This window comes from Trichinella spiralis, assembly GCF_000181795.1.
Source record: "Trichinella spiralis strain ISS 195 chromosome Unknown Scfld2, whole genome shotgun sequence".
Taxonomy (NCBI): domain Eukaryota; kingdom Metazoa; phylum Nematoda; class Enoplea; order Trichinellida; family Trichinellidae; genus Trichinella; species Trichinella spiralis.
Window position 1 is genome coordinate 615478 of NW_003526941.1, and position 24906 is coordinate 640383.

The 24906-nt window shown below is 32.3% G+C and overlaps 7 protein-coding genes across 7 annotated transcripts; 2 read left to right on the top strand and 5 right to left on the bottom strand.

Annotated features, from left to right (window-relative positions):
• Positions 1-532: 532 nt before the first annotated feature.
• Positions 533-3364, bottom strand: Tsp_02601 (putative disintegrin). The gene is made up of 14 exons (XM_003378879.1): positions 3360-3364; positions 3290-3335; positions 2688-2873; positions 2479-2617; positions 2160-2270; positions 1964-2088; positions 1847-1916; positions 1647-1782; positions 1468-1572; positions 1301-1363; positions 1153-1232; positions 952-1123; positions 713-812; positions 533-655 (listed from the first exon to the last, which is right to left on the bottom strand). The coding sequence occupies exons 1-14, from the start codon at positions 3362-3364 to the stop codon at positions 533-535; spliced, it is 1461 nt and encodes a 486-aa protein (XP_003378927.1).
• A 4-nt stretch (positions 3365-3368) lies between these two features.
• Tsp_02602 (conserved hypothetical protein) lies at positions 3369-4650 on the bottom strand. Its single transcript, XM_003378880.1, has 5 exons — positions 4573-4650; positions 4398-4515; positions 4084-4259; positions 3852-3881; positions 3369-3470 (listed from the first exon to the last, which is right to left on the bottom strand). Exons 1-5 carry the CDS (start codon positions 4648-4650, stop codon positions 3369-3371), a joined length of 504 nt encoding a protein of 167 aa, XP_003378928.1.
• A 251-nt stretch (positions 4651-4901) lies between these two features.
• Tsp_02603 (conserved hypothetical protein) lies at positions 4902-5785 on the bottom strand. The gene is made up of 5 exons (XM_003378881.1): positions 5719-5785; positions 5518-5653; positions 5334-5471; positions 5176-5239; positions 4902-4934 (listed from the first exon to the last, which is right to left on the bottom strand). The coding sequence occupies exons 1-5, from the start codon at positions 5783-5785 to the stop codon at positions 4902-4904; spliced, it is 438 nt and encodes a 145-aa protein (XP_003378929.1).
• A 1806-nt stretch (positions 5786-7591) lies between these two features.
• On the bottom strand, positions 7592-11648 carry Tsp_02604 (putative mbt repeat-containing domain protein). Its single transcript, XM_003378882.1, has 13 exons — positions 11627-11648; positions 10840-10973; positions 10530-10767; positions 10369-10457; positions 9911-10255; positions 9607-9853; positions 9302-9534; positions 9020-9215; positions 8774-8939; positions 8380-8700; positions 8065-8206; positions 7882-7998; positions 7592-7606 (listed from the first exon to the last, which is right to left on the bottom strand). Exons 1-13 carry the CDS (start codon positions 11646-11648, stop codon positions 7592-7594), a joined length of 2265 nt encoding a protein of 754 aa, XP_003378930.1.
• A 2529-nt stretch (positions 11649-14177) lies between these two features.
• Tsp_02605 (putative NAD(P)(+) transhydrogenase, alpha subunit) lies at positions 14178-18493 on the bottom strand. The gene is made up of 16 exons (XM_003378883.1): positions 17960-18493; positions 17679-17900; positions 17417-17572; positions 17144-17351; positions 16834-17076; positions 16581-16773; positions 16395-16522; positions 16151-16339; positions 15947-16042; positions 15638-15883; positions 15346-15534; positions 15133-15284; positions 14851-14979; positions 14656-14806; positions 14383-14594; positions 14178-14324 (listed from the first exon to the last, which is right to left on the bottom strand). The coding sequence occupies exons 1-16, from the start codon at positions 18491-18493 to the stop codon at positions 14178-14180; spliced, it is 3195 nt and encodes a 1064-aa protein (XP_003378931.1).
• A 1859-nt stretch (positions 18494-20352) lies between these two features.
• Tsp_02606 (conserved hypothetical protein) lies at positions 20353-22301 on the top strand. Its single transcript, XM_003378884.1, has 8 exons — positions 20353-20407; positions 20633-20727; positions 21430-21534; positions 21590-21733; positions 21808-21879; positions 21936-21994; positions 22049-22160; positions 22215-22301. The coding sequence occupies exons 1-8, from the start codon at positions 20353-20355 to the stop codon at positions 22299-22301; spliced, it is 729 nt and encodes a 242-aa protein (XP_003378932.1).
• A 76-nt stretch (positions 22302-22377) lies between these two features.
• Tsp_02607 (conserved hypothetical protein) lies at positions 22378-24697 on the top strand. The gene is made up of 11 exons (XM_003378885.1): positions 22378-22429; positions 22495-22533; positions 22789-22932; positions 23007-23051; positions 23147-23238; positions 23300-23393; positions 23482-23577; positions 23618-23784; positions 23891-24049; positions 24112-24317; positions 24610-24697. Exons 1-11 carry the CDS (start codon positions 22378-22380, stop codon positions 24695-24697), a joined length of 1182 nt encoding a protein of 393 aa, XP_003378933.1.
• The last annotated feature ends 209 nt before the right edge of the window (positions 24698-24906 follow it).

Here is a 24906-nt window from a genome sequence, read left to right on the forward strand (position 1 = left end):
GTAAAGTTAAGCTGCATGTGACCGCGTTGTGTTGTACTGTATTGTACTGTACAGTACCGTATTGTATTGTATCGTTGTGTATGAATTAATGCAGTCTTTTGCTTCTAATTGTCCCTTCTATACTTTATGCCCACGGATGCCTTTACATTGAACTTAGGATGAATGTTAACTTTTTAACTGAATCTATTGAAAGCGAGGTAGGGCTGAAAAAAAATAAATCGATTACTGATTGAAAAATTTTTTAATTTAAAAATTTTCATGCTTCTTTTGCTTTTTGCATCAAGTAGACAAGTGAAGAAATCAAGAGAAGGAGAGATCACTTTTCTATTTTTTAAATTAAATACAAAAAATATATTAACCCGTGCTACGCATGCATCACTTAACATGACAACAAGAAACAATTTCATGCAACATAAATTTAGCAAATTATTTTAAAATGAAAAACAAATTAGTAAAAAGATTCATCAAATTCTAAATAAATTATTACATAATATAAATAAATTTTTCTTCACTGGATTGAACTGAATCAATTCTAAAATTTCTGATCCACATGTTGCAGACCTTCAACAATGCGCACTCTTTTCTTCGAATCAACCAGATTGTTGCTGAAAATCCAGCTAATTTCACGTTCGTAATCTAAACTTGCTTCGCGATCCTATAAAGCAAAAAAAAATTACATAACTATGGACAAACAATGAAAGGTGAAATGAACAATGTACTTACAATAGAGTTGACAAATATGCTCACTGGAATCCAGATGCAAAGAGTTAAGATTGCCACAGTTCCCACCATGTTGTTTTTGATGAATTTTACTTAAACAGCAATAAAAATTTTACATAAGCAATCAAAACAAGCAAAAAATAAATAAATCGATTACTGAAAGAATTAATATCCCATTTGTCGATTATGTTCCAGATGTGTTCAATAAGATCCTGCACTTCACGTATGCACGTGCCATTGGAACAGTAACCATGTATACAACGCGTGCCATCTTTCAAAAGTTTCGGTTTGTCAAAATTTTTTTGAATAAATGGCCGGCATTCGTTGCTAATTTTCGATCGACAGCAACGAAAACAAGATTCAGTTTCTAAAATTGAAACAACAACACAAGGAATTAAGTATACTGAAGAAAATTTCCATAAACTAACTTACCATTTTCACATATACAAGGCTTCATGTTGATATTCTTCTTTTCACAAAACGACACACATTCTCCATTCTGACATTCACCTCTAGAAGAGCAAAATTAAAAATTAAAAAAATTCATTAATTTAAAAAATTGACTTTCCATGGGACTTACTCGTCCAAGCATGGCGTACCGTCTGCAGTTGCATTTGCGGTTGGACATTCGGCACTTTTTCCACTAAAATAAAAAATGCGAAAATAATTTCACTTATCAGGCAGTATAAGGCCTATATATATATAAGAAATATTATAAATCACTTCATAGCATAACTATGTACGTACTTGCAAACAGAATTTTCCTTGCAACTGTTCAGATCAGACTTGCGACAAATTTCTCCAGCTGGCAAATATTGACAAGAAGAAGAACAGCAGAGTGAGTTCAACGGACTAAATTAAATATTCTTTTTATTTTTCATATTAAAAAAGCAATAATAAATAAACTATTTCTAGATAATACGTACCTGCATACTGCATTCGGCTTGAATTTGCAATCTGATGAGCAGCAACGATCGTTGCCGGCACCATCTTTTGGCAAACCCACATCACAATCTTCGCCAGGTTCAACTCTTTGATTGCCGCAAAATGTGTGCTCAATTTCTGAAAATTAAATGAAATAATACATGCAAAAAGTAAAAATTTTTAAATCACGTAATTAGCTCACCAGTAAAGCAAATGCTGCTTTTCGCTTGCAGTACTCTTTTAATACTGCGCTTGCTACATGGAGAAAAGATCTACAAAAGAACTGTTTCACTTAGTCTTTTATAAAATGCATCCCTACTTTGTTGTTCTGGTCATAACCACTGACAGAATAAGTGAACATGATGTAAGGTCCGCCAGCACTGCTTACTGGCGAACATTCTAGTGATGCAGGATCGTGGGGACTACCCCAATTGTGACCAAATTCTAAATTTCGCATCAAAATTTACCTTTATACTATACACGCATACTACATATATATATGATATAAATCCTACCGTGCGCAGTGACAATATCTGCTTCCCTAGTTATTACTGGACCACCATAACTGCTTCTGGCACTACTCAACGCTGTATTAAAATACACGAGCTTGTTTTGAATATAAGTTCCTGAAATGGGAACAAAAACTTTTGAAAAAGAAAATTCTTACCACTATTGCACTGGGTAAAAATCTGTTTAACAATAAATTATTTTCAAATTCATTAAAAAAATGTAATACTCAAAGCTGATGAATAAATATACAAACATGTATGATATAATATAAATTGAATCCTGAACCCTCAATAATAATATGAATAATACAAGAAACTAATTTACCTTCGCTACATATACCACCAGAAGTACCAAGTTTAGGAGAAGCTATATATCCAAGTCCAAGAACTCCATTGCTAAATGGCTGAGCAGTAAACAAATGCACTAAACAATAGTCAGGGCTACCCTCTGCGTATGAAAATGCCTAAATTCATTCAAATGAGAAAAAAATAATAAAATCGATTTAATCTAAATAATATTAACCAAAACAATACCTGTAAAAGACGGCCAACATCAAATTTTGTAATATTAGAATTGTAATGGTCTGCAATTTTGGTAGGAGATGTGTGCACCAAAATATTCTTGATCACAAAGCCAATATCAGTAAAACCATCGTCACTTTCGTTGTCTCGCCAAACTGTTCGAGTGTAGATTGAGTTTACTCGATCAATCAAATTAATCTAAACAAATTAATTTTTAAAATTATTTTTAAACGTTAAAAATTATTTTTTATAAAACACAATTAATTATTCATAACAATAATAAAAAAAGAGCAACTAATTTTCTCCAATCACATTTTTCACCTTCACGAAATTATAAATTATTCCATTATGAAAATTTTATTCATATCATTGCTTACTGTAATATTCTGTTACGAAAGAATCGTTCAAAATACTTCCTTTATTCTGTACGTGATTTTCTTTCTACAGTGATGAGACAATATGCAACAGAATAAGAAAAACGAAAAATTCCAAACATTTTAATTTAGATTAGGAAAAAAATAGCAGACGTGATTAAAATACCCATTATTTTTGGAAAGTTAAAGCTAATTAAATTAAGCTTATTAAAAACATAAGACTCCACTTTAGTAAGAAACGTTCATTCGCCTATAGATGAATTCAAAAGAAGAAGAAGAAGAAGAACTTAAAATACAATTTATAATATACCCCATTTTTTCAACTTTTCATCATCACATCATCGTCACCTCCTAGAGGTTCCTTTTGCTGTTGTTCCTTCCTACTGTTGGCGCTTGTACGATTGGCCAGCTTTTTCGCTACCTTTGGAACGACAGATAATGATCAACAGAGCCAGAACAATGATTAAAGTGCATCAATATGTCAATCGAACCAATTGAAATGCAAAATACATATATTTTAAAATAAAAAAACTGATAACAAATAAAAACAAAATGCAAATAGCATGCAATATTCAAGCAACTTCAATAATAAAATTTCTTTCTGTGCACATTAAAGAAGCATGCATCATTTGCAAAAAGAATCAACCAACTAATATCAACAGATGCAAAATCAAATCAAAGCAAGCGAAATATGTCGAAAATTAACGAGAAATATTATTTAAAAACTGAATCCTAAACACATTTTCTCATTTTAATAAATAGATCATTTTTCGTGATTACGTTGAAAAAAATCCACACAGACACACAGACACACACACACACACACTGCATGCTTAAAAATTCATAAATTTAAATTTTAATATTTTTTGTTATTTTCAAGCAAAGCAAAATTCTCACTCGAACTTTAGGAAAAAAATTAATCATCTCAATGTTGTTCAAATTAACAAAGCACACAGTAACTGGTTAAAATAATCGATAATCAATATTCATTAAAGAGGGAAATTTTTTCAATAATTATACCACAAAGAACTTACCAAATAACGAACAGTCGTAGCAGTGCTGGATCCTCCTACTTCTCGATAAAAGTGATAGTCCGCAACAAGCTTCAAAGAACATCGATTTTTAACATTTTGCCAATTGTCCAACGCCTGTCTCTTTTGCAGTGTTCGAAATGAATCATTGGCAAAATATGGTTCTACTTCTTCCAAATCTAAAATGATTCAAATAATCAAAATAATAAATATTACTATTATAAATACAGCAGTTTAGTTTATAATATCAACACAATATCATTTCATGCTGAGTACTATAAATATCATCAGTTCATTTTAATACTAGAGTTACTCACTTGAATAATAATCGACTCCACAAAAGGGACGAGCATTATGACCATTGTTAATGATGTCTGAAGCACGATATACAATATTCAATGAATAGTCACTGCTAGGGATATGCCTCCACGCGGGCTATAAATTTAAAAATTATTTTATGTGCCGTAAATAAAAAATATGGCACAAAATCACCTCGATCATGTATACTTCAGCAGGAGTCCAAATAGACGCTGTCATTGAACCATTTGAATCAATGTGCGCATTTACCATTGAAAACTTCTCACCTAATTATTTTTTAGGGTCACATCATAAATTTCAATTTATAATCCATATATGAAATCTATTCATTATAGAAAAATGTATGCAACGAAATGAATAGTCGTGACTGTTGCGCATATTAATGCTATTTGTTTTATTTCTCTCATAAATTCATTCATGAAACAGTATTTTTTCTTTTGATTTATTTGTAACTATTAATCAAGAAATATAAAACGCACGCTCAATTATCATTTCACGGCATTTTATTTAAGTTTCATCCTTCGCAATTTACTTGACTATATACATATATATATACATATATTTGTACCTCATTTTCACTTTACCGTAATCTACACTATAAAGTTAGTTTTACTCTTCATCAATTTTATTTTGCAACTGCTTCTTTTCTTACTTCGAAATTTGTATAAATAAAAATTTTTAATAAAGAACTTAAACTGAAAAGTATATTTAAATTTTAGTTTAATTTTATCAGTACCCACATAGTATACTCAAAAGCTAACACAAAAAACGAAATACCATTGCATTACGTTTATCTGAATCTGAAATGAGACGAAACACATGCATCCCATTTATTATTATACTGAACAAAGATAAAAATTTAAACTCATTCATTGCATTCAATGAAACTTAATAAGCAAAAGTTTTGTTAATTAAATCTGAATTCAAAAAGCAACTTACCAAAAACACGTCCAGCATAAAATTCATTTGGATCTATACCAAAATGCATAGACTGTCCATTTGAATCAATTACGTAGGCTTTGAAATTGGATGCAAGCAAACTTTCCTTTACGGAAAGAAATATTCGAAAATCCCTACAAAGGAAATTTTCAAATTCTTGTTTCCATGTAAACGAGTTACCTTCTGAAGGCATGAAATATTAATTCTTTCGATTCTTTAAAGTTTTTTGAGCTGTCTAGCCAACGCTTATGAACAGTTTTGCCCGCTAAGCTGAGATCTAAGAATTCATAATCGCGCAGCACTTGTTTCAGATTGGCTAAAAAATTAATAAAAGAACCTCACAGTTAACTTATCAACTACTCTACACTATAAATGTCTTACCGCAATCGACTTTTAAGAAGCGAGTGCTGAAGAAGATCAAAAGGACAATTTGGACGTACGGAAGCATAATGGAGAGCAGCTTTTGAAACTGTTTGACAAAATGACAAACGATGCAATTTATAATCATTGCAAGCAGTTTAAAATAAGAAACCCGTAAACAATGAGCTTGAAAGCAATAAATCAACAGTGGGCATGCAGCGTAGCACTTTTTGCCATTCATTCTGCCACGACCTTCTGTTTTTGCCTTCTCAATAAGATGCCAACAGTAAATAAATAATAACTAAATCACAACAACAATCAATAAACTATCGCTGTTGATGATTACCTGTAAATCAGCTTTACGTTAATTTATTCATGTTCCTCAGAAAGGAAAACTGTAGAAGAATACAAATGTGACCGCACAAAATGACTAAATTTCAAAAAAGCTAGTCAACTATTAAACTTGGATTAGAAATCCAAAATGTCTGCATTTTTTACATTTGCAATTGAAACACACAAAATGAAAAAACAGTATTACTTCATTTAAAATTCAAGTTTAAACCACCCATTTGACATACAATTTGTATTCAAATTTTGTACTTAGAATGAGTTTGCTGAAATTTTGCTTTACTTAATTGTAAAAGTATTATCTTTAAAATATATTTATAAATAAAAAAATACTTTATTACTTTTGCAAAATTTGTTTTCAGTTGTGGAAATGAAGCAGCTACACAGAAAACATTTACTGAATAATCCAGTCAAAACTGCAGAAAAGTGTACGAAAAGAAGTATATTGAAAGTAGCTAAACAAGTCATATTTTAAGCTTAAAATATCAAATTTTTGGCATTTCCGCTTTATTTTCTGAAAAAAATAAAAATTACATAGTGTACTTTCAGTAGGGATCTTGTACTGAATTGGCATTTGATATTTAAAAAAGCAGAATTTACAAGTTTTTTGAAATAATTTTAATCATTCCGCTACAAAATACAACTGGCTAATTAATAAATCTTAATTGTCAAATTACAGTATGCTGAAAGCACTTCACATATTTTGAAACAAATTTATTGAACAATTTGCTTTGCTGAAGATGTTTACAATATCAACATTGAACAATCGATCGCTTGAATGTTGAATATTTCTTTTTTTTCCGTCTTTCAGTGTGCCTATGGTTATTCCGTGGCACCATGGCTTACAGTTCGTAGCAAAATACGAATGATCAGAAAAGAATCTTTTTATTTACACAAAAATAAAAGTGCACTGCATGACGATCAAGAGTTCTTGAATTAACATCTTCCTCTTCACCCTGATGTCGTCTACCGAATCATGCTTTCGAAGGTGTTCGAAACTTTTGATATACTGACATGAGCATTTCTTGGCGAGCGCTTTTTGTCCCACTCAATCGAATTGAATGTTCATAAATTCATAAAACAATACATTAAAAAGAAAATCAAAAAGAGCAAATGGAAACGATTTATTAAAATGGAGTTACAATTCACTGCACTGCAATGTGTACAATTCTGTCACATCCAACTTCAAGAAATTTGAATAAATAAAAACAGAAAACGACAACAACGTTTCTGCAATAAGAAAAGAAACAGAAACACTACAACTTCGATGATAGCTGATTCATTTACAACAATTTTATATTACGCACATTACTACACCAGCCATTTCGAGGAACAAAACATCCAATAATAGTATAATGATAAATATTTCTTCATAAGAAAACATTTTTTAATGATGCAACCTTATTCAATTCTGAACACAGGTGGGGTACACACAATACATAATTTATGTATTTTGTTTGAAAAATCTGTTTCGACGAGATATCAATTAATAAACAAATTCATAAATATATCAATTCTAATGGCTACAATTTCAGGAAGAACATTTTCACTTTCTGTAATCCTAAAAAAAATAAGCAAATATTTAATGTTACGCAAATTTTAGTAAAGTAAAAAAGATAAACATCAAAGTGTAAAAAATTATTTACAGTAACAAAATGCTACATACTTATAATAGTGTAATACTATAGATGACATTATTATTATTATTACTATTATTATTACTATTGGAAAATTAATAATCTGTAATAGCAACAAAATATAAAAATACCCAATGTTGTGTTGTTAAATTAACTTATTATACAATGGAAAATTAGCGAAAGGTTAATTATCGCATACCCAAACTTTCAGTAACAGATAATCACCAGCGTTCAACAGCTTCAAAACTTCTCCTAAGTGAAAATATTTTTTCAAATCTTTGCCAGAAGCCACTATTAAAGATTCAGCATCAAATTCCTAAAGCAGATGTGCATTATTAACGCATAAAACAGCCAAAAAAAAGAACGTCAAACAACTTCATACCATTCCATTAAGAGCTACGGGTACATTAGTCTTTGCAAAGCCGTTCTTTTCCAAAAACTGGTGCAGTTCAGCTGGAGTCCATGTTAGCGGATCAGAATGAACTTCGGTAAATGTATACACATAGTTGAAGTTGGCGTTTTCCCTACAAACAAATATTTAAAAAAATAATAATAAAGTCAACAATATTTCTTCTTTTTAACATTATTTAATTGACATTAACAAATTAACATATTAACAAAAAAATAATAATATTGTGATAAATTTGGCAACAGAATACCCCTGAAATAATGTTACGGAAAATAGCAAATAACTTACCTAAGTGGCTCAACTATCTTTTCGTTAAATGGGAAAAGTGTTGAAATCGGGATTAGTCTGCTGCCGCTACTTGACGAGCATTGCTGTCCAGCAGCATATTCTGCGTTCTCATTCGGCGGCTCATTTGCATCATTATTATTATCATCATCATCATTACCACTGTTATCATGATCACTTCTATCATTGTCACTGCTCTTATCATCATCAACAACATCAATATCATCACCATCATCATCCTCATGATCATTATCGTCATCATCATGATCATCATTATCATGATCATCTTCATCATTATCATTATTATTTTTATTATTAACAACCCTACAATGTACAAAGAACACTTTATTTCATTGATTAATTTAAGAATTAAATGCAAAAAAATTAATAAACTCACTTATTTGCATCAGTGCACTGTTGAGCAATATTGTTATTAGCAGAAGTGAAGTCGGAATTTTTGCCATCTATTTTTCCCGACGTTCCAACACCAGTATCCGGATAAAGTTTCGGCTTTTTCAGATTCCCTTCGCTTGCATTAGTAGCAAGCAACGTGCGCTTCGAAGCTATATAAATATGGATAAAATATCAAAACATCATTGCATCGAATGAAATATACGGGGGAAAAAATGAAAGAATAATTTACCAGCATTAATTTTTTGCAAAGGATGAAAAGAGCATCTTTCTGGACATTCGTTGAATGATAATTTTTCAGTTGTGAACGTGTAACGACACGTTCCGAGCATGTCGCAAAGATGTCGCAAATAATATTTAATTGCATGAGGATCAACACATACCGGTATGTCGAGAAAACCCTTCTTCGGGTTCGTACGCACCTTGACCTGTAATATTTGAGCAATAAAAACAAAAAAAATTAATATTTTTTTCAAAAAAAAATATAAACACAATGCATAAAACAACAATTTACTTTAACAATTTTTGCCTCTGTTACAAATGGAGACAAACTGTCGCTGAATTTTTTCATCGTATCTTGGCATCGGACTAAGTAATTGGCTACAAATTCCAACAATGTCTGCATGATACGATCAGGAGTGCCGGGTCCAATCACTCGAGGCACCTTGGCAAAGCGATCTTTTCTTATCAATGAACTGGTGCAAAATCGTTCGTTCAAATAGATGAACAGATTTTGATTGGTGAATGCTAATTTGAAAAAAAAAATTATTGAAAAACAAATTCTAGCAGTTGGAACAAGTCGAATCGCGTGCATATTACCGGGTACTTTTGAAAAATGAAGCAAATTTCGAAAAGGCACATTCATCACCACATAGCTCCATCCACAAGGAAATAAAGAGACGAAATTTCTGCAGTCCACTATCCAAGGTCTGCCGCAGGGTTGAGAAAGATCCAAAACCCACGCAAAGTCGCCTCTGCATGCCGTAACAGCGGCGACGGTGATGCGGTTCGCAGCATTGGCAAATTCCACCATTCGACCGGGTACAAGCGTATTTTTGAAACCTCCCTGAAAATAATATTAAATGGACTATTTCATCAATTTTGATTTTGCTTCATATCATACTACGGGAAAAAAAGCAAATGGGATTCGTATGAGTCCATTTATACGCTTGTAATTGGCCCAGTTGAAGGTGCGCAATCCGGCAAAAGGAATGCCATTTTTTTCACAATAGCCAATAGGAACCATGCCCAGGGAATTTTTTGAAACAACGTACAAATCTTCTGGCAAAACAGTGTCCATGTTGACTGGCTTCTCTGTGCTTGGAGTACGATCGAGGAAAACTTCGAAATAATACTCATTCAAAATTTTCGTCACAACTGCAGGGAAAAAAAAATTTTTCTCTCGTGGATCCAACATTTCAAAAGCCATATATTTCCGAAGCCCATGTGCTTGCATGCTCAAATTAAGCTGAATAGAAATTAAAAATGAAATAAAAAGAATATACATAATAATTATCTATATTATTATTAGTGGTTGTACAACAGTTTTAAAAGTTGAATAAACCAAGTAGACAAACTCACTTTCATAAGACGACTTTGAGGATACATAACAAAACCTTCATTCATCATCATATCAGTCAAAGATGTGTACTCTCCATAATCAACCTTACCTTTAAAAAATAATAATAGTAATAATAATAAGAGAATAACAATTACACGAACGCTGAAAATTTCTCACTAACCAGGCGGCTTATAATAGCATCCTCGATCGATTTCCTGGTTCTGCACAAGATGCTTTGCAAGAGTCCTTGATCCATATAGTCGAATGGAAAAATTTGGAAGCCAAAAATTTTCAGCATCGACCACGCACAGATAACGCAAGCAAAGCCAACCGCTGTACTCTTTCAACACTACCGCAGGCCAAAATGCTTGAGCATTCAATTCGTCTTGCACATCGACCACTTGCAATCGGACGTCTCCCTTGAAATGAGCACATTTATATGTGCTTGTTTGTTTGTTTGTTTGTTTGTTTTTGCAAATTTTAATTTTTACATCGTCGACGGCGGCGAATCGACTGCAACTGTTCCGCATCAGGCGCAAATGAGAAAACGCATCAAAATGCTGCGATCTGAAGCCAGTACATCTTACGAACTGTTCCCACGTTTCAAAGTTCTCGCTCTCGTATTCTAAATATACAAAAACGTACAGTAACAAAACAAAACAATCAATGAAAAAATTATCTTTTTATTTAATTCAATTTTTACAATGCACACTCATTAAACAACAAAGCAACAACTAATTTATAATAATTAAATTTCAAATTTTCACTTACTGATGATGAAAATTAAAAAAATACTATATCTGAAAAAAAGAAACTATAGAATACCACATTTCACAAAGTCAAGCAGAAAAAACTTAAAATTGAACATTGACGATTCGATGAATTTTTAAATTATTTATTCTTACTTTTATTTTATTCAAAGTGCATTTCAATTTATTATATTTTACTACTGTAGCATTAAATTTCATTAACTGCATGATTTATTGAGGACTCAACGTGAATGTCAAAAACATTGCATAATGAAAATTCATTTTTACCATTTAATTAAACACTTGCGAATTCCACGACTTTTTTAAAGTAAAAAAAAGATAATTAAAAAATCGATTACATAAGTTACATATAATCAACTGCGCTTTACATTACACATGTTGAAAATTAAAATTATTTATAAATTTTAAAATATTTCAATTCTCCACTCTGAACTAATATAAATGAGATAATTCTGTTTCGACAAACAATAAACTGCATTCGCAATTCTGATACCAGTAAGCGAAAAACTGACTTGTGAGCTTTCACGCATATTTCATTAAAAAAAATATGTAGCTTCATTCTACGGAGATTAAAATCTTTTTTCATTTCTTTAGTTATTTAAACTATTATTTCTTGCTCAACTGTCATTATTTATAATTTTTTAATATTCATTTTCTGATTTACATGGCATAAAATGAATTATTTTGAAAAAATGGTAATAAATGAAGAAAGGTTTAAAATATTAGAATTTGACTTGATGCACATTCAAAGCAAAAAGGTAAACAATAACAGCACAAACAATAATGGCAGAATTTTGCATTGTAATATCGAATCGCTTCCGTCTGTCAAATTTACATGTATTGTTTTATCTTATGTTAAAATCTACACAACTACAAATGATGAAACTTTTTAGAAAAAAAACTTTTATTACAAACAGTTCAAAGAATACAGTAGCATGTTTCAGATATAAATTCTTGTTGAAAATACTATTTCATATTGTGGAATATTTTAATTAAATTTAATATAAACAATTTAATATGCAATTCAATGCTGAATAAAACTGTTGCTAAAACTGAACACTGTTGAGGATGACAAGTTTAATAATAGATGAAAATAATAATTAAGCCATAAATTACAATTATCTAACTGAAAATTAAATTCGGGAAAAATTTTGAGACAGACCGATGATGAGTAGTGCGGAAATAACACTTTGTAACAACTGGAAACATTACCCACGGAATAAAAATTGTCAGATGAATATTTTCAATGAATCAGTGTGAAAATTGATAAAAATTAATTGTAAATGTATAAAATGAAAATTTTCATTATTAATTATGAAGAATTTGTGGTAGAAAAACAATATGCTAATTAATGAAATACCTGTCAACACATTGTTGTCACTTCCTTTAAGCATTGTTGTTCACGAAAAGCATTCAATGGAAATTATTATGTGAAATAAAACGATGGAAACTTTCTATAAAACAATCTTTGAAAGCAAACAAGAAAAGCTGGACGGACAACCGCGCCAGGCTATCGTCGCATCTGAGCAATAATTGTACTGTAGACCATTCAATGATCCTCAAGATTGCACAGTAGAAAAATAACAATAAAATTTTCAAAAATGGAAAATGAATAATTATATGAAATAACTATATTTATAAATGTGTAATACATAAATATTCAAAAACAAAAATATGCAGTAGTTCTTAAAAATTATTAACCTAGAGATTTGTTGCAGTACTTTGTAGTATATGAGCAAGTGTTTCAATTTAATAACATTTCGTATTCATATTATCGAGCAGTGTTATTCCAGTTTTTGGCAAGTTTGAATAGATTACAGCTTAATTTTTCTAATTAATATGAAAATAAGTAATAAAATGCAAATTCTATGCATAAATGCGCATTTTTTTAAATTTCACTGTAGCATATTGTAGAAACAAATCCACAATTCATTAAATAAATAAATAAATGCAGATATATATGTAGTGGAAATTTTTACATTATTATTGTTTGAAAATTTATAAAATATGTACATTATTTCGGCAGTTCAAGTTCTTTTAAATGTCACGCTTAAAAACCACACGCAAGATGGCGTATTCGGCTTTATTTTAAAAAAGATAATCAAGTTTTTTCAATTACATTTGACCAACAAATAAAGCAACTGCTATTCTGGTGATTTTATAAAAGAAATTAATTCGTTTAAACATGTTTAATAGCAAATGATTGTCCATTTTTTATTTGTTCACAGTAAAGTACATTAATTTTCATAATGATAGGCACATTTTTGAATTTTATTTAATATTACAACTTCAAAATGGTAAATATGATTTCTTTTTGGATGAAAAGTAATTGCAATGGCAGAAAGTTGTTCTTTTGATCGCCCATAAGCAACGGAGAAAATGAAAGATTCGCTCGTTAGCAATACTGATATGCCTGTTCTGCATATATTGCCCATCATTGATGAGAATAAAGCGCTCAAAATTTTTAAAACTGCCCTTTAAACTAAGCACTGAATCAATAAAAATTTCACTTTCAACAACAAACTGTCGCCTTTTCAATTGCCAGGCATCAATTCAACTTGCTCGAATTAATAACTTTTGAAATATATTTTAAAAAGATACAATATTATTGCCACAAATATACCACAAAAAAAATTTCTCAAATGAATCAACCAGCAGTTACATTTGAATGGCTAGTTGCGCAAATAGATGACGTCAACAGACGACTTCACAACGCCAAACACGTCGATTTTCTTCATTTTTTCAACATTTTTACTCGTCTAATCATTTTTTCCATAAATAAAAGAAAAACAGAATTGCCCTTATTTAATTATTAAAGATTCTGAACAATAATTTCCCAATGCTGAAACTGTGATAAAAAATAAAAATCAAATTAAAGCAGACGACACATTTTGTATAAATAAAGATTAAAAAAAACAACTTCAAACCTAACAGGGAGAGATTTTGCTTTTCAAAAACTGTAACAAGCATACTACTACACCTCAAGTGTAAGTGGGAGTGGAAAAGCAAGTCGCTGCTCTAGACAGATTACATACAATTGGTGTGCGCTAATAAAATTCCTACTCCATTTTCTGCTTCAATTTTTCCAATAAACTGTCGCATGTCTTTTTCGCGTCTCCCAATAACATGGCAGTGTTTTCATTGTAAAATATCGGATTGTCCACAGCCGCATAGCCAACCCCCAATGAACGCTTCATTACTACAACCTAAATCAAGATTCACAATGGTGGTAAACAAAATATATTACGATCACAAATTATTTACTTGATTTGCTTTCCAAACTCGCAGTACTGGCATTCCGGCAATAATTGAATTCGGATCATCTTCTGCGGCTGAATTTACAGTATCGTTGGCGCCAATAACCAAAACCAAATCCGTGCTTGGAAAATCATCATTAATTTCGTCCATTTCCAGCACAATGTCGTACGGTACTCCAGCTTCAGCTAGTAGAACATTCAACTGGCCTGGCATTCGACCTAAATTTAAAAATTCCATTTCTATCAAAAATAATAATTCTTTTTTTTCATATCTACTTACCAGCTACAGGATGAATGCCAAAACGGACATTGATGTTGTGTTTCCTAAGAAGTGCCACCATCTCAGCAATGGGATATTGCGCATGAGCTGCACACAGACCATAACCGGGTACAATGATGACATTTTTAGCGTTCAACAGCCAATCCACTGTCTATTTTATATTAATATTTTTTTAACAAAAAACAAATATAATACTTTCAAAACACCAACTTGATCGACATCCACTTCTGTATGAGTACCCGTAATTTCTTTCGGCTTTCCCGCGCCAGTTGACGAAGTGCCAAATCCTCCGAGGATAACATTCATCAGTGAACGATTCATCGCCTTAAAAGATATTCATTGTTTTAAAATAGGTATAAAAACAATAAATTTACATTTAAACGTTGTAAAGTAAATTCATTTACAAATAAATCTGATATCAAATCAAACTATTTATAAATAATTATCAACAATAAATAAATGCATTTATTTATTTACTCGACACATTATGTAAGATAGAATTGCGCCCGAAGAACCAATTAAGGCACCGACTATAGTTAGCAACTGATTGTTCATCATGAAACCTTCAGCACAAAGTGCCCAACCACTGTAGCTATTCAAAACTGTAATAACAACGGGCATGTCAGCACCTGAAAGTAGTTTCTCGATTAATCTAACAAGCATTTTTGTAAAATCAAAAAATGCTCCTACCTCCTATTGCCATAGTCATGGTCACACCCATGATGCTGGACAACGTAGCGGTTGAGGCCAACATGCTCAAACCAGTGCTATAATCATGAGTATTCATGTACATGATCAATGCGGCAACATTTCCCAAAGTGAGAGCAGTGTTAAGAGCATGACGGCCTGGCAACAAAACAGCAGCACTGTCCAGAATACCTACGACAAACGAGCAAAACAAGAGCAATTTGATGGAAAAAATTAATTTATCGCCAACAGGATATCATCATCTGTTTAAAATGCTCATAAATAATCTTCATACCTTGAAGTTTGCCAAAAGCCATCAATGATCCGGTAAAAGTCACACCACCGATGAATGTACCCAAAAACAGAGCACATTTGTTTACAGCTAACGAAGGATCTATTATAAAATGCTCGTGGTCAACCATAAAATTTGCCACACAAGTGAGCATAGCCGCAACACCGACAAAACTGTGAAAAGCAGCTACCAACTGTGGTAAATTTGTCACTTCTATTCGTTTCGCAATGCCTAAACCAATAGCACCACCTGGAAAACAAAAATACAATTTAAATGTGATTTTAATTTTAAAACATTTATTTTTTTACATACCAACACCCATGCAAGATAGCATTTGCGCCAAAAGTTGTTGACTTGGATTCAAATTTCCAATAGTGGAAACCAATGCACCGGCTACACCAATCATTCCTTAAATCAACAAATGAAATACTGATAAATGGGTAAAAAATTAATTTTTCACAGATGAATTCATTCATAAAAATAAATTTACTAAACAAAAAATGTTTATTCGAATACCTAAAGCATTGCCCAATCGACAAGTTTTCTGGGAAGACAAACCAGCCAATGCTCCCACGCATGCCAAAGAAGAACCCAGATAGCAAAGAGAATGAATTTCATTGTAATTCCCATAAAAACCGTATCCATAACCGCCGAGGAAAACAGCAGCTGGCATCAAGTATAAATAATTGTATTCAGGTGGATCAGCTGAAAAAAATCAAACTGAAAAAAATAATCAAAATTTTTATTAAATAATAATTACTCGGTCGTTTAAACATGTCCAACATCCTCTGGGTAATTAGAAATCCGCCTCCTATATTAATAGACGATATGAAACAAGCTAAAGCAGCTAATGACTGTGGAACTGTAGACGGAAAATAATTTCCACCCCTAAAGTTTCGAGTTTATTTGCATAAAATAATTCAAAAAAAAGGTAAATTATGATTACATCAACAAAAGCCCACCAGCAGCTGTTATTCCTGATATAGCGTTGGTGACGGACATCAGAGGAGAATGAAGTGCTGGAGTTACACCCCAAACTGTATGATATCCAACAATACCTGCTAAGCCGAACGTCGTGCACATTGTTGAAAATGCAGCATTCGGTGCAATGAAACCCAAACCAACGATGCTTCCAAAACCTAAAAAAGAAATATAATTTTTTATATTTCTGTTTTATTCATCACAATTTAAGAACTAACCAGATGTATACAAGCCAGCATTTTTCAACGTTTCCATGAAATAATTTGGCTCTTTTGGCAATTCTTTCACTTCAACTTTGGGCTTTTGAACGGCCGGTGAGGGATCTTCAATTTTCGGTGGAGGCCACATCATCGAGCCTTTGTCAAGTATAATAGCACCACGAGTGACGTCATCATTTAAATCAACGAAAAAATGTTCTTTATCCCCTAAAATGTGACTAACAATGACATGTGTCTTATTCACTGGTTGAAAAATTTAAAAATAAAAATCACGTGCAATTAACAACAACAACAACAACAACAAGATTACCCAATGAAAGCAAAAACTTGGATATATTGTTAGCGTACAACATGCTGGATGTGGTCGGTAAACGACTGGGAAAATCTGTATAACCAATATGGACGACACCGTTGTCCGAAACGTACAATTCACCAGGATGAGTTGTTTCCACATTACCGCCTGCTTCTGAAGCCAAGTCGACAACCACGCTTCCTGGTTTCATTGATTGTATCATTTGCTAATGAATATTTGAATATAACTTACATTGAACAGAAAAAAGGAAATTAAAAAGTTAAAACTGACCTTGGTGAACAATTTTGGCGCTGGCTTTCCAGGAATCAAAGCGGTTGTAATTAAAATATCAATATCTTTACACTGTTTAGCAAAAAGTTGCATTTCCGCTTCAATATATTCTTTGGACATTTCTTTCGCATAACCCCCAACACCTTCTCCAGATTCCTAACCAATTTTCTATATAAAGAAATTTGCATTAATGTAAACATTTGTCTACTTTGATGTTGATTTCTAAAAATTCCGCTCCCAACGATTGCACTTGTTCTTTAACCGCAGACCGGGTGTCAAAACCGCGTACAATGGCACCCATATTTCTTGCGGTTCCAATAGCAGCCAAACCGGCAACTCCACCACCGATAACCAACACTTTAGCCGGTGGAACCTTACCAGCTGCGGTGATTTGACCAGTAAAAAACCGACCAAAATGATTAGCCGCTTCAATGACAGCTTTGTAGCCGGCAATGTTAGCCATGGAACTCAAAGCGTCGAATACCTTCACAAGAAAAATGAACATGTACAAAATATGAATAATAGAATTTTAAAAATGTTTACTTGAGCACGACTAATTCTTGGAATACAATCCATCGCAAATACAGTCAATTTCTTTTTTGCCAACAATTTTACAATATGCTCATTCTGTGCAGGGTAGAGGAAGCTGATCAGTGTGGCGTTGCTTTTGAATTTTTCCACTTCATTTTCCACCGGTGCACGCACTTTTAAAACAATATCCGAACCGAAAGCTTCTTCTTTGGAAGCAATCTTCGCCCCAACGTTCAAATAGTCGTCGTTGGAAAACTTGGCCAACAAACCTGCATCTTTTTCCACGTTCACGTGGAATCCTTTCTTGGCCAACGTTTGGGCAACGCTCGGCGTCACAGCTACCCTTTGCTCTTTGGATATCTCTTTTGGAACACCAATGGACAATTCACTGTGCAGAATTCCACTTTTAATTTGCACTTTGTCTCCAGTTTGAACTCGTTCTTTCAAATAAGCTGATTTTGTGAAATTCTGCTTATGCAATCGAATCACTTGCAACAATTTCCCACATGAACTAACTTCATCATGGCACAACCTCATCAGCACCATGTTTCAAAATCTTCCCTATAAATGCATATCAATTAACCAAGAATATTGAAAGAAAATAATGAACAAGTATATATATACATATCAACCTGTTTTAAAAGTTACTTTGTTCCTATTTTAACGTTTTGAATAAATTACATATTTCATATATGTCATAATACTCTACAATTGTGCACATACATTATAATATTAAACTACAACGCTGCCATACATTTCATTTTTGAAAATAACTATGAACACAAGTAATTAGCATAAAATATGAGTATCATAACAGCATGCAACATGCACGTGTGAGAAGACGAAATGTTTTGTGCATAAAATACTAAGAATCTGATAAATAAGAATTACTTTGATAAAAATTATATGTTACCAATACTTTTGTTAAATGAAGAAAATAAAATGAAACATGTTTGTGCCTTAGCTAAAAACAAGCAAAGTAATCACATGAAGCAGTTTTGCAAATAAAAGCCAAATTGCAATTTTACGTCACTGATTGACAGCGCAGATATTTTTGGCGTTTACGGTTAAGATTTGCAAGTTCAACAATTAAACTGCTCTTAATTAAAAAAATAATAAATACGCAAAACGGATGAGCATTTCAGATTGTTTTCATACAGTGACATACGTCACACAACTATTTTGAAAAAGCAGTAGTAACTAAAGGATAAATATGATTTATTGCTTAATGAATAAAAACTGCATTAATGACAACGTTTCCGTCGTCTTAACTGATGTTCAGTAGCAATTATTAATGCATCTTAAACAAAGTTGCAACCATGAAATACAGTAAGAAACTGACGCACAAGTCAAGTAAAAACTTACCCATAAAATACGAATATTACGAACTTTAGTTTTTTTTTTAATTTTGCACTTCAAATTTCATTCTCAATAATTAGAGTGCTTGAAATAAAAAAATTATTATTTGAAAGCTTCGTATATATTTTTTTAAAAGCACTTTTTAGAATTAAACACTGTTTGGTAAAGCAAAATCTTTACCGAAAGAAAAACGTTAATCCTACACAAATTGCATAAATATTAGTACGGAAAATGACCAAAGTATCAGTAAATGGAATGTACTACTTTTATTACAAGACGCAGTTTGATAACTGATCATGCTGTCGTCCGCAGTTTTGCAAAATGACACTGATATATGAAAATGTATTATGATTATGATCAAAGTGACTACCTGTTCAAATGTTCTCAACATATAATATTTAATAAGAACAAAACATCTGTTGCATTTCATCAATTGAATAAAATTGTTTCTCATAATAAACATCGATTTCACTTATTCTTTGATTATGTATTGAAATTGCAAAAAGTTTTGGTCAAAAGTGATGAAAAAACTGCAGTAAGTTTGATTATAAAAAGCAGAAACGAATAGAAAATTTTGAATTAAATTCGTTTGAAAATAATAAAAATTCCAATCATCTGACTATTGTGTCAGGGACAACTATTAATTAGAAAATGAATTTATTCAATTCATCAACTGACAAATATTTTAGATGAAATCATAAAAATGAAAAAAGATCTATACATTTATGCATAAAAACAATAAAGTGGCCAACTTAGAAATTATCAAATTTGAAGCTCCAACTTTAAAACTATTCTTAAACTTAATTTGAAATTTTAACTTCTAAAAAATTATTAACTAAAAGATAATTTACCCATTTGAAGAACCCCATACGTAAAGCCAAATATTATGAATCACTTACGATGTCATGAGGAAAAAAGTGTCGATGAAATGTTCTTTTCAGCTTAGTCAACAAGAACGGCATTTGAATATACATGTTTTTCATCGTTTTTTTGTAAAAACATAAATGGAACATTAATCTTCATATTGCTCAAGCAAAGAGTTAAAAATGACGCCACTGCGTCGAATGGCGGCACTTTTCAGACGCAAGAGTTGCCGTCACGGTACGAAAACATTTTCAAATTTATGACGTAAGAAAAAAGACAAAGTAGACTTTTCGCTTGAAGTGCAAAAATTAGTAGGAAACAAATTTTTGATTTTCTGTAGACTTATTTGATTTTTTTTGAATATTACAATATTTTGAATTTAATTTTGTTGTCTTGTTATTAATTTTCAGCCAATAATTTAATAATGTTTCAACTTTGTGTGTTGACTTCATCTCAATACAGTAACTCAATGCAACGAGTTTACATTTCTACGAGTGGAAAAAGAAACTTCCACCCTTACAATTCAAACTCAACAGCCTCATAATTCCTCCAGTGTAGTCAGTTGCTTGAGTTATTATGTTTTATTGGGTTTTTTATTATGGGGCAATGATTTTTTTATCTTTTATTACACGACCAAAAGAATGAGGTTACGTAGGAACAAAAAAAAACAATGGAAATGGTCAAGTTACAGTATGCCTAAATCTCTGAGATAATAGAAGCATCTTTGTTATATGATTCGGTTCGGCCTATATTGATCAGCCGAGAGTGAGCTTTTGTTCAGCTTCTGTCGTATCGATGACAATCAGCTGTCCAAGAACAAATTCATTATCCATGTCAAGAAGGCTCACAATTGATATATTAGCAGCAGTTGATATTACGGATTTGGGTCAACAGAGATGAAGTTCACTTTTGTTTTTGTTGTGTAGAACAGCTGTGAGGGTTTATTTTTGTGTGTAAATTTTCTTTTGTCGAATTTGCTGAAAAACAGATTTATTTGAGAGTATTTTTGAAACAACAAAAAAAATCCTTGAATTAATTATAAATATAAAAACACTGAAATAATATTTTAAAATATTTTGATGATTCAAAGGAAAAGTGTTCAAAGGTGCTCATTTCAATTTCAATTCCAATTAAAGTAAAATTTTACAGTTGCAGTTGATTAAAACTTGAATTTGAAGTACAGTATCGTTTACAGTATAATTTTACAAGATAAACAAGATCTGTATGATAAAAAGAAATAAAATAGAAATAGAATTGAGAATTGGACTTTGCTTTATTTGAAATCAGCAATGTCCAAAGATTCAACCATTCATAGTCATCTAGCTATGGATGTGTCTCGCGTGTTGCAGATAAATTTAAATCCTGTAAGTGATGCTGTGTGGGAAAAGTTTCTTATTTTTTTAAATAAAATACATACAGGATATGCTTAAAGCATTCAAAACTCTTTCACTGGTTTGTGGTGACAATTCGGCGAGCGTACGGCAAAATTTACAGAATACACTGGACAATCGCATTTTATCAGTGAACAAAGAGATTTGTGATAATTTCAGTGCGTTAAAAGCAGTGGGTATTTTTTTTAAAAAAAGAACATAATCGAATCGTTTAAGTTAATTTAAACCAAAAAAATATTTTATCAGCGCTACGATGATGCGATGGATATGTTGAACGAAATGGAAAAGTCATGCAGTACAATGTCCAATCATTTGCGAGTAAATTTGAATTGTAAAATTGTGAAATTGTAAAATTGAAATTCAATTTTCTACAGGATACGAGAAAAGAAACCGTGAAATTGATAAATCAAATTGCAAAACTTCGCAAGCAGATGTTTGTATAAATTGTACAATTTTTCCCAAATTGACAACGATGCATTTGTTGCAGTGAATATACGGAAAATTCGACGTCAATATTGAACAATTTCCTTTCGGAATTTCAACTGAAAGCGGAAGAATTGGACGCGTTGAAAAACAGTACAAATGAGAATTTATCGCCGGTATATTTTGAGAAAAAAAGAGAAATATTTAATTGTTAATAATAAATTGTTCAGAATTTTTTCCTCGCAATCAAACGAGCCGAACAAATTCATGCTGCCGCCAAGCAGTTGTCACTTTCGGGAACGAACACGGTGGGGTGAGTTGAAATTTGCATTGTATTATGCAAATTTTTACTGTTATTCTCCCTTGTTCAACAGACTGTCAATTGTGGAAAATATGGCCGAAGTGATGCGGTCAGCGTTCGACACGTTGTATCATTTCATACAAAGTATGTATATGAAAAATTTTTGAAATTTGACAATAATAAAAATGGTTTGTATTGTTGCTTTGAAGCCCAGTGCCGTCGGATGACTTCGGAAACGGTCAGCATCGGTTTGACACTGTGCGAAGCGTTCATGACAATGCAGAAGCGTTGCACAATATTTGAGTGAGTTGATTTTATTTCAAATTGTCGTTGTTGTCAGTTGGTTCGTTCGAGTATACTGTACTTTGGTAGATATTCGTTGGAAGAATTTTGTTCGGCGCGTAGAAGTTTTCTCATACACATTTTCATCGATTCCTTATCCAAAAGTATATTTTATTCATGCAATATATTGTGAATTATCATCATTTGATTTGCATATTCAGGCTCGGACAGTCGAATCAAACCAATTGAATCCTATTCACACGATCCATTGCATTACATCGGCGACATGCTCGCTTTGATCCACCAAGCGACGGTCAACGAAAAAGAGCTCCTGTTGAGCTTGTTGAAGTTGTGCGACAAAAGCGGTAATTTTTTATTTTTCACCAAATATATTTTTTTTCAATTTTTGATCTGGACTCTTTATTGTTTTGCTGTTCAGTTTTGGAAAAGTACATCCCGTTGGCACTTTCGAAAATCACGGACGGTTTGTCACGTCCATTCAAAGTAATTTTTTTCAAATAATATTTTATCGTGTTATTAATTATAAAAGTATTCATTTTTCTCTCTTTTTCTCTTCAGATTCGAGCAGAACAAACTTTAGCGAGACCATTGGGACCGGTTATCCTCTACCAATTGTACGTCATGTTCCATTTCCATTTGACCACCGTCGGGTATTTATTCAAATTTCATAATAATAATAATAATAATAATAATTGATTTTTGTGAAAATAGAGAAAAGTTGTCGAAACAGTCCGAATTGCGTTCTTGTTTGGACGATTGCGAACAGTTGGCGATGAAATTGTTTCAAAATTGCTTGAATACAAAAGTTTGTTCCATTTTGAAAAAGGTGAGAGATATAAGAGAAGAATTTGAAAATTAAATTAAATTAAAATCGACCGCACGTTCATGTAAAGTTCCACGCGTGCCAGAGCGATCTCGTGCCTGTGCAAGGCGTGTCGGAGTTGTTGCAACTTTTGCGAGATGTTCTGCATACACCGTCCGGAACTACCGTACTCCACGCCGACGACAAGAAACGCTGTTACAGTTTAGTATTCGCTTCTGTAATTGATCCAATGTTGCAAACGTTGACAATGTATTCGACCGATCTTTCTCCAGTCGACTTTGCTACGTACATGCTCAACTGCATCAATGCTGTCCACAGCGCCGTCGCGATGTATGAATTCAGCGATCAGAGGCTCGAGATGTTACAAGCTCAGGTAGAGTTGAGTGGTTATAATTTTTACAATCAAATCGTTAATAATTCTATTCCTGTGTGTTTTCAATGACGGCAATTTTATTTTTCTCTCTCTCTCTCTACTTCAGATAGAAGTTCATCTTGGCAATGTTGTCAATGAAATGGCTAATTATATATTGAATAAAGTTGGTCTGACCGAAGCTTACAAGAAAGCACTGGACAATAACAATTCGGACGATCAGCGACAATCATTTCAACTGCCATCCCCCGATTTCAACTCATCTTTGGTAAGATCAATTTCTTCTTCTAGTTTGTTGTTGTTGTTGTTATAATGTTTTTTTTTCTCGAGGAAAAATTTTACACCTTTCTCAATTCGCCAGAAACTTTGTTCATGCCACAGTTTTTCAAAATTTCTTCGCCGACAATTCAAAACAAGGTCAAAGGGAAAACGATCGACGCTCTGATCGGCGTCTACGATAAAATACAAAACTCGTTTCACGTCACTCGACACTTATCTGAAATCAAAGCTCTGGCCGCACTGGCGACCAATCAAAAGTGAACATGCAAATTTTTCATTATTCTATTTTTGTCACAAGAAAAAAAAAGAGCGAGGTGAAATTAAAAAGCCAGAAATTTTTTTTTACTCATTTTCAAACTGGACAACATTCTCAATGCATAATTATAGTCATATAATAGTAGTATACTGATGATGATGATGATGATGATGACGCATGGAAAACGAGCGTTCCTCTCCTAAGAAATGATTCATCGATTATCGTATACCTTCCAGTGATGAGGCAAGATTTTCTAGCACAATATAATAATAATAATTCATCATTTTTACCAGACTAGAGCATATAAGAGCAGCAGCAGCAATAATGATAATAATAATAATAATAATAGTAGTAGTAGTAGTAGTAGTAGTAGTAGTGTAATAATAAGAATATTATGATGATGATAATAAATAATGGTGGTAGTAGTAGTAGTAATAATAACGGCGGCGGCGGCGGCGGCGGTGGCGACAGCAGCTGCAGCAGGAGTAGCAGTTGCAGCAGCAGTCAGTGTAGTCGTAATAGAATAATGTAGTGTAATATAAATAATAAGACAAAGAAATTACCAAAAAAACTCAACGACGCCAGCAGAC